At 56.6% G+C, this 9,302-nt stretch overlaps 1 protein-coding gene across 1 annotated transcript in view; it reads right to left on the bottom strand.

Annotated features, from left to right (window-relative positions):
* Nucleotides 1–1,410: 1,410 nt before the first annotated feature.
* Nucleotides 1,411–9,302, bottom strand: part of MAPKAPK2 (MAPK activated protein kinase 2) — a 44,807-nt gene continuing 36,915 nt past the window's right edge. Inside the window, exons 2-10 of the mRNA XM_023640456.2 lie at nt 6,817–6,956; nt 6,587–6,651; nt 6,213–6,292; nt 5,590–5,716; nt 4,903–4,978; nt 4,379–4,503; nt 3,954–4,039; nt 3,756–3,836; nt 1,411–3,148 (exon numbers count right to left, since the gene is read on the bottom strand). Of these exons, the coding sequence (XP_023496224.2) occupies nt 3,005–3,148; nt 3,756–3,836; nt 3,954–4,039; nt 4,379–4,503; nt 4,903–4,978; nt 5,590–5,716; nt 6,213–6,292; nt 6,587–6,651; nt 6,817–6,956 (924 nt within the window). The 3' untranslated portion in view covers nt 1,411–3,004. The remainder of the gene's footprint in view (nt 3,149–3,755; nt 3,837–3,953; nt 4,040–4,378; nt 4,504–4,902; nt 4,979–5,589; nt 5,717–6,212; nt 6,293–6,586; nt 6,652–6,816; nt 6,957–9,302) is intronic.

Below are 9,302 nucleotides of genomic sequence, written 5' to 3'. Positions count from 1 at the left end.
AGGGAATCTGCAGATAGGAGTAAGGTTAAGGACATCCTGGATCATCTGGGTAGGACCAATCTAATGACACGGGCCCTTAACGGTGGAGACTCCTTCCTGGCTAGGTCAGAGCTGTGACCACAGAGGAAGGGTCAGAGACATGCGGTGTTGCTGGAAAAGGCGAGGCAGCAGAATCTCCTAGAACCTCCAGAAAGGAACGTGGCTCTGCTGAGACCTTAGTTTCAGACCAGGGAGGCCCCATCGGACTGTGACCTCCAGGACCATAAGACGTTAAATTGGGGCTGTTTTAAGCCACAAAATGTATTATGGCAGCAACAGAAACTAACACAGCCTCCAAAGACAGCGGAACGCTGACAGCCCCCCTGTCCCCTTTGCCCCCACCCCTCTTCCCCAGGTTCTTGTCACTGCTGACACCTCTGTAAGGGCAGACAACCTAACTGGATTTCCCTGAAAGCAAAACGTCAAGCTGCTTCATTTCAGCAGTGGTTTCCAGCAGTCCACTCAGGAGGTACGAGGGAGGCCAGGGGCGACAGGGGCCGCCCTGCCTGTGCCCCGGAGCCCGGGCGGGGAGCCAGGATCCGCCTGACAACTGTGGGGACAGCAGGAGTCTCCCCAGACAGGAGGCCGCATCTGAGGACAGGGAACACCCCAGGCCTTGGGATCCCGAGTTCTCGTCCACACCAATTAGCTGTGTGACTTCCAGCACATTCCTTCATCCTCTCCGTCGGTTTCCTCACTCATAAACCAAGGATAGCCATCCTGCCTTGCCTCTTCCGCGTCAGCTCTGAGGATCAGGTGAGAAATTGTCTACAGCGCACTATTTTCCCATCTGACTGGGAGGGAGGACAGAGGGGTCAGGAGACCAATTTCTACCTTAGGCCACACCGAAAACCAGTTCATTGTGTGTGATCTCAAACATCCCACCTCTGGGCCTCAGGCTTCCCATCTGTGCATGGAAGGGACCAGGTCACGTGAACGGAGGCCTCTTCCCCGTCTGAGGCAGAGGATTTTGGTTTCTGCCACTCTCCCATCGCCCCCTCCTGGAACTTTCAGGAACTACACCAGCCTGCTCCCCTTGTCTCTTTCCCAGGATTTGAACCAATCACCAACGCCCCCCTTCTCCCCAGACCCGGACACCAGCCGGATCCCCCAGCCCAAGGATGCCACAGCCCACTGTGGCTAAACAGGCCAAAGAACCCTGTGCCGAGAAGCAGCTCGGCCGAGTGAGTCCCGGGCAGGAGCACGAGCCTCGCCTGCAGCGCAGAGGGAGAGCGGCATTCCCGCCCCTACCAGACCCTCACCAGGGCAGGCGCTGCCTCTGCCCTCCCCACACACCACTCCACTCTGTGTGCGGGAAGAGGAGAGGTGGGAGTGGAGGGGCTGAGCCCATGAAGGAAGAGAAGGAAAACCTTTCAACTATTAAATCTGTTTAGTAAAGACAATTTCGCTTATACAAAACAACGACAGTTTACAACAATCTGAGTGCTGGACACACTGTCAGAGGCGGGGAGGCGCTACAGACCCTCGGAGCCCTTCCCTCACAACCCGAGGAGACCCTGGGCCCCCCACTGCCCTGCCCCTGAGGGAGATGAAAGCTGAAGTACTGCTGCCACCCGCTGGCCCAAAGGGACCATGGTACAGAGGACCCCTCCCCATGCTGCTCCTCACCAACACTGGGGGGGCCACTCCCCTCCCCTCACTGGCCTGTACACACAAAGCTGAGTTGTTTGGGGTTGGGGGTAAGTGGCTGAGGGGGAGGGGCAGAGTTGGGACATCTTTGGTGCAAAGACTCCCCCACCCACCCACAGGCCACACGATGGAAACTGCGGGAGGACCACAGAAGTGGCGCTGCCTTTGCCCACAAGGGGTAGCTGGCCGATGCCCCCAGAGCCCGGGAGAGACACTCAAAACGCAGAAGCTTTGTGTCACTTATAAACTGGCCAGGCTCACACACGTGAGCTGAGAGGAGGCCTGCGGAGAAACGGCTAAAAACGTAAGAGAAATAAACAAGAATGGGTTAATAACGGCGGGGAAGGGAGGTAGAGAGGTTACTGTAGGTCACCGCCTCAGAGGACTCGGACCAGCACTAAATGGGGAGTGGGGGTCCTAGGGATGGGGGGGGGGTCCAGTCTTCCTGATTGTTGTACCAGTGCCTAGTCACTCCTCTCCACCTCCCGGAACCAGTGAACAGAGGCAGGCCTTGGAGGGCCTGGCTCAGAATCTGGACAGGCTTCCCAGGCACTTTGGCAGGCCCAGCATGGGCAGGGTAGGCCCAGCATGGGCAAGGCAGGCCCAAGAAGGGCGAAGGTTGTTGAGCCACAGCAGGGCCCCCTCCCTCTGCAGCCCTGCCTGCCCCTGACCCCTCAAATGCACAGTCCCAGGCACAGATCCAGGCACACGTGCATGGGCGCACACACACACACAAACACACTCACACTCACTCCTATCCATCCAGCACACTGGTGATGTCTGAGGGCTCCAGTAGAGGAGGTGGGTGGCATCCTGGCCCCAGCCCTCCATGGCCTTGAGCTCCCGGAATGCCTCAGCCAGCGGGGACCTCAGGCTGTAGTGGGAAAACAGAGAGGGCAGATGGGACAACACAGGGCCACTCCCTGTACCAGTCTCCACAAATACCCTTTAACAAACCCCAAACCCTTGCAGTATCGAGAGCGGAAGGGGTTTGCGGGAGAGGAGAAGTGGGGAAAAGAACAATAAAAGAAGTTTCATAAAAATTCTAAGTCAAATTACTGTTAAAATTGCAAAATGAGCACAGGTTCAAGAGCCTCTTGCTCCCTTCTCTCCACGCCCTCCCACCACCCAGCCTCTCCCTCTCTGGGGTGGCCAGAACCAAAGACAGAATTCAGCCTCTGACGAGGTTCAGGGCTCCATGTAGCCAAGGAGGAGGGGAGGTGGAAGTGGATTGTTCTGTGTCTCTTCATTTAAAAAACAGACTCAGGTCGAGAGTTATTGCTTGTCCTCCAGCGGAGCAGGACGGCTCGGCGGCTCAGTGAGCGAGGGCCGCGGCCTCCAGGGCCCGCGCTTTCTTCCGCCTCTTGAGAAGCAGAGGGTTGGACGCGTCTTCAATCTTTTTTATCTTGATCTGTTCGTAGTCCACACGCATTGTGGCCAAGGCACTGGTCATCTCCTCCTGGGGGCAGGGGGTGGCACCAAGAGAGACACATGAGACGAGAGCCACAGAGGAGAGCAGGAGGAGGGGTCAGAGTGGAGCAAAGAGAAGAGGACAGGCTGGTCAGCAGGTCAAGGGCTGAGAGCAGCCCCAGCCCCGGCAGTGCCACCAGGGCTTGGGCACAGCACGGCCACCACTCTCCGAGAGCCACGGGCGGCCCTGTAGGGAGGCAGAAAGAGCCCCGGGCCAGGAGTCAGGAGACCTGGGCTCTGGCGGCCTCAGCCAGTCACTAGCTGTGTGACCGTGAACAGGTCACTCCCCCTCTCTGAGCCTCAGTTTCCTCATCTGCAAAATGAGATGGGACCAGATGGCCTCTCAGGTCCCTTTAGAGACCCAGGAAGTAGAGGGCTGGGAGGAAACAGCCACGGCCCAGTTTAGACGGGAACACAGAATCCTCTGCCCACAACCTGGCCAGGGAAGTGGCTCAGAGTCACTGTTGCTGTTGTGACGGCCATCTCCTGGCATGAGAGGATGCAGAACCAAACCCTCCCCGGCCAGCACCCCTGCTCACACCTGGGCGCCCCCACGAGCCGCCTCCCCAGCCCCTCCGGGCAGCGGTTCCCCTCACCTTGACATCCTCCCACCGCTCCTTGTCCTCCTTCAGGACGCGGCTGGTGTGCAGTGGGGTTTGAGGGACCTTCGTTGATTGCTGAGGGGAGAGAAAAGGGGCCCAGGTGAAAGCCTGGGGCAGGGCAGAGTCCTGGCGAAGCCCCCGTCCCAAGGGACAGTCCCAGGCAGCCAGGTCTCTCCAGCCTGCCAGGCTCACCATGATCCAGGGGTGGTTCATGAACTCCGTGATGGTCATCCTCTGAGTGGGCTCTGTTTTCAGCAGGTTCCGGATGAGCATCTTCACTGTGGGGGTGGGGCAGGAGACAGAGCCAGCTCAGGAGCCACTCTCCTCCCCTGTTTCTTCCCACAGTTTTCGGGGAGAAACCAGGTTTCAAGGGGGGTCGCGTGGAGGCAGACCGCCTAAGGAGATGGCCCTGAGGCCCATCATGGCTACACCGCCTGGCAGGGCCTACACAGCCCGTGCGCCTGGCCCACACCAGGCCCTTCACACAGGCAGGGCATACCAGAAGGTGTGGGCACAGGAGCAAACCCATAACTACACCTCCCACGTGAGACGGATGCCCACAGGGACACGAGGGAGCGCGCACACGCACACACAGGCATGCTCACTGGGCTCCTTACCTTCCTCTGATACTTCTGACCATTCAGGGTTGGGAAATTCATACTGGCCCATTCGGATGCGACTCTTCATGCCCGGAGAGATGGCAAGGCCGTGGTTGGAATAGAAGGGGGGATACCCACACAGCCTGAGCCGAGAGGAAGCAGGAAGAGAGGGACAGAGCTGGTGTTATTTTGGGGCCCTGCACCAGGAACAGAGTGAGAAACAGGCTTCTTCTTGTAAAGGTCACAGAGAAATCGGGACTCGTTGACTCAGGCACAATATAGCAAGTCGAGGGCAGGGCCCGGGAATCCAGCATACCGAGTATCTACATGGCACCGTTTCCTGCCCGTTAGCTAGTCTGTACCCACCACTTAGCTATCAGAATCTGCTAAGCCGTGTTAGCAGGGGATTCCCAGGGACTCCCCCACCCAGAGGAGAATGCTAACCTCTGCCTCTTCCTCTCCTCCTGGAGAAGTACAGGCCTCCACCCAGCCAAGCCCAGTCCAGCCCTGGCCCCTCCCGGGTGGCTCCCCAGCATACTCACAGGATGTACATGATGACACCCAAGGACCACATGTCACAGGACTTGTCATACTTCTCTGGACCCAGCACTTCTGGAGCTGCAAACCAAAGGTCAACAGGGATAGGCCTGGACCTCAGGACACTGAGATCGTCTCCAGTTTCTCTGTGGATAATGCCCCCGTCCCAACCCTTCAGCCATGATGTTGGGACAGTGACTAGGGGTAGGAGGGGGAAGAGCCATCACCCAGCCCCAGAGATGGACGGAGGGGAGCAGCAGACCCTGTTCCAGGAGGAGCCCTAGGCTGGAATCTTAAGATGAAACAATTCCTGAACTGCAAGAGCCTTTCAGACCCACAGTGTCCATCTAATTTGACAATCGTGCTTTGAGGGTATTCTGTGCCAGTCAGCAGCGGCTGCAGAACCCAATCTGAGCCCGACTCCAGAGGGAATCTGACAGCAGCAATGGCTCTTCTCAGCAAAGTGCATGTGTGCACAAAATCCTGCCATCATTTCAGGCGGAGAACTCCCTAGAATGCCTCAATCCCAGCTCAACTCTGACGAGCCCTACTTCTGGCCCGTCGCATCAGAACCAGCCCAGGAAGGGCTGGAAGACATGACTCCCCTAGGACCTGTGGCCCCTGAGACCTGCAAGAGGACAGTCTGAGAAAAGCTCTGGAAAGACGAGCCCCTGGGCCTCCTCCAGACTCACCCACATAGTACGGCGTATAACAAGGAGTGGTCAAAGAGTTGTGGCTGGTGGTTTCCTTGGCAAAGCCAAAATCAGTGAGTTTCAGAATGGCGTTGGGCCTTTTGGAGGTGTACAAGAGATTCTCAGGCTACAGAAAGAGACACAGGTAAATGACAACCCTGCCGAAGCTGAAAGGCTACTAGAGATGAGAAGGGTGACGCCGCCTGCCTGCCTTCATGCACTCAACAGTCATGTGTCCAGCCCCAAGGGTCGGCACGCCACATGGAACATCAGCTCCCTGCCTTCTGAGAGCTTACAGAGTGCTTGGAGAGAAGAGATTAACGCAGAGAACCGGCAATGAACACCACAGGGACACAGAAGCCAAAGGGTGACAGTGAGGTGCTGACTGAGGAGGACCAGAGGGCTGAGCGTGGCCACAGAAGGCTTCACTCCCAGGTTTCGGGGTTTGCCCAGAGAGGGCAGGCCCTGTGGGGCGGAGAATGGCGCCCTGCCCCACTCTGCCTCAGGAACCGAGTAGCAAGGATGCAGAAAGACTGGGCAACCTTTCCTAGGGTCACCATCACCCCGTGCCCCATGGCCTGTGCAGCACCTGCATTGGGGGGAGGGTAATAAACAGCTGGCACCTTGACATCCCGATGAGCAATGTTGATTGAGTGCAAATACTGGATGGCCTCCCCGATGCTCTTCATGATTTCCGACGCTTCTGCAGAGAAGAGAGGTAGGAGAGGGAAAGAAGTCACAAGATGTGTCATTAAGTTTGACAAGTCAACAAACTAGCCCTCCCGTCATGCAGACTAAGGCTCCCTCCATCCACCACCCACCCCAGAAACCGAGAAACCAAGAGCTCCCTGGCTCAGCTGAGGATGACAGCCTGGCAGCGAGCTGGAGGAGGCAGCAGGCCTCAGCACCTTCCATGAGAGCAGGCATTGTGGAGGGCCCCTTCAGACACCCGCTGCCCTGCCTGCGCAAGGCCTTCCCCACAACAAACCCTCTCTACCTCTTTCTGTGAATGCTTGGTCTCCTCGGTCCTGGATTCGGCTAAAGAGTTCTCCACCATCCAAACTGAAACAAAGGCAGCATTAGGTCCGGGGAGCACAGCATCCTGCCACTCCTCTCCATTGCCCTCAAAGAATCCAGCAGTGACGTCTGAGGCTTCAGGGTCCAGCCCAGGCAGCCCTCAGAGGGTAGGGGCCCGAGCAGGGAGTGGGCACAGGCAGGGCTGCTCACCACTCCATGACAATCAGCAGGCACTTCCTCCCCGCGTACAGATTCTCATAGACGTCCACGATGCGCACAATGTGAGGGCACTGGGAGGCCCGCCAGTGCAGCTCCACCTCGCGGCGGGCCTTGGGGCAGTCCTGAAGCATCTACAAGGCAAACAGCCTCCTGGGTAATGTGCTGTCTCTGCAGGGGGACAGCAGGCTACTGCTCCACACGGGCCCATTCCAAGGCCCTAGTGCACATGCCCAGTGACATACCACAAACTCCACATAACTCGTCCCCCACCAGCCCCCTCGGCATTTTTCCTGGCCTCTCCTTCTCCTAAATCCTGACTGAGAGCTTTGCAGCTCCCTTCCCTGCTCTAAAAGAAACCTCAAGATGACCTCTCACAGGGCCTTGACAGCTACACTGAGACCAGGCCTTGACCATTCTGTCCAGCTGGGCCCTTCCCCAGCCAGGGGCATGCAGTCTATTCTAGAAGGCAGGCAGCAGTTGGACACTAGAAGACAAGGGGTAAAGGAGGCAGAGAGAGACAGACAGACTGAGGAAAACCAACACAACAATGGAAAGAGGCCTAGCGAGAGGAGATACTCCAGACTCAACAAGAAAAGTTACCTCCACAATCCCTCAAACCCAGCACACCACATCCAGAGCAATGTTCTTTCTACGTCTGAGGTTTACTTCCTTCAAGCAACAGAGAGCCTCAGGAGTCAGCCCGATGTGTTCTGAATCCCAGTTCTCGCTAGGGGTACAACCTTGAGCAAGTTTCTGAACTCACGGGTGTTCCTCACGTCCCTTCCTCTTGCATGGACCAGGTGGCCAGGGGCATTAAAGGAGCCTGGATCCCTCACCAGCCTCAGGGGCTACATCTTGACTAGTCCACGCCGGTCTCAGTAATTCCAGGCCCTCTACTAGCGATTAGTTGGGAACAAGCCTAAGACCCAACACTGGCCAAGAAGGACTCTGTAGGAAATCTGCCGAGAGGCCTCTTAAAGGAGCACCAGGACCCTGCGTCACCTCCCCTGCATACAGCACCAGAGCCGTGGCAGTTCTCTTGGCACCGTAAGGGGTACCTGCCTAAGAACATAAACCAATGCAACCAGGAGAGGTGGCGACTGCCTGGATCCTTGGTGACACCACCAAGCATCCCTCATGACTGCTTTTTAGTGAGAGAACAATCTTTCCTTACTTTTTAAACCCCTCTTAGGAGAATTTTTTTTATTGCTCAGAGCCAAGGCATTTGATATACCCCTTTGTAAAATGGGGATAGATTTGTCGTGAGGATTAAAGGAAACAATTCTGCAAAGCGTCTAGCAGCACGCGGGGCATGTGCTCCATAATGGTAGCTGTCACTTTCATTACACGGCAGAGACATCAAAATCATTGCAACAAGAACCCTCACAAACTGACACCTCCGTGGGAAGTCAAGGTGAGCCCTGCCCAGTAGAGTTAGATGCCAGAGTGTGCAGGACACAGCCGGGCTGAGAAGCAAACAGACAAGCAGAGGGAAGGCGTGCAGGCAGCGAACAGGGTGGGAACCGGGGCACTGACTGTGAAGGAACAGAGCTTCAGTGGGTGGGCGATGCAAAGGGAGGGACCTGCCAGAATGGGCATGAAGTTCGGTGAGTAAGATCCCTCAGCCAGGGTGAGGCCAGATTTCACAGAGGGCAGGGAAAGGCAATCACAAGAACTGCCAACAGTAAAACTACGTTCACTAGTGCTGTGGTCCATGATATGCTGGGCCTTTTCTAAATACACAATTGCCATTTTACGGGATGAGGAAACTGAGACTCAGAGAAGCAGAGCGTGCAAGGCTAAGTTCCCGGGGAGAGGCAAAGCCAGGGTTGGAACCCACGCCTGGTGGATTCCGAAGCCCAAGTCTTTTCCACGACTCCATGCAGCTTGTAGAGCAGGGGTGGAGGCTGGGACTTGTCAGGCGGGCCCGCCAACTGCAGACTGACTTTGCAGAGGCAATCACCCAACTGGTGCCCAGATAGAGCAGACAGGAGACGAGGTCCCCATGGGGCGACACTGCCACCTAGTGGCCATCTGTGGACACTGCACAGGCCCTGAGTTCTGTCACCTTCAACTTCATTTGGATGGACCACAGAACAGGTCTAGGTGCCGACCACTTTCATTTGCATGTAACTCAACTCAACGAGCATGCATTGAGCTCCTACTACGGGCCACACATTGTGCTGGCTGCCAAGAGCAAAGAGAAGAGTCCTGATCTAAAAGAACTCAGACTGGCGGGGTGTGGGGCACGAGGGGAGGCGGACACACAGAAACTGCTTATAACCCAGCGAGATAATGTGCTGAAGACTGATAAGTTCCAAGGCTCAGGAGCAAAAGGCCTCAGAGCAATCAAACACGAGAGACCTCTCCCACCCCCTCCAGACACACTGGAACTGAGGACCAGAGGAAGAATGAAAGTTGTCAAGTTGACTCAGAGGCAACAAGCAGTCCTGGATTTCCAGTGGAGAGACAGGCCT

The sequence above is a fragment of the Equus caballus genome, chromosome 5, assembly GCF_041296265.1.
Source record: "Equus caballus isolate H_3958 breed thoroughbred chromosome 5, TB-T2T, whole genome shotgun sequence".
NCBI classification, from domain to species: Eukaryota; Metazoa; Chordata; class Mammalia; order Perissodactyla; family Equidae; genus Equus; species Equus caballus.
The sequence above is the reverse complement of the archived record's forward strand: the minus strand, read 5'-3'. Positions and strand labels throughout refer to the sequence as shown.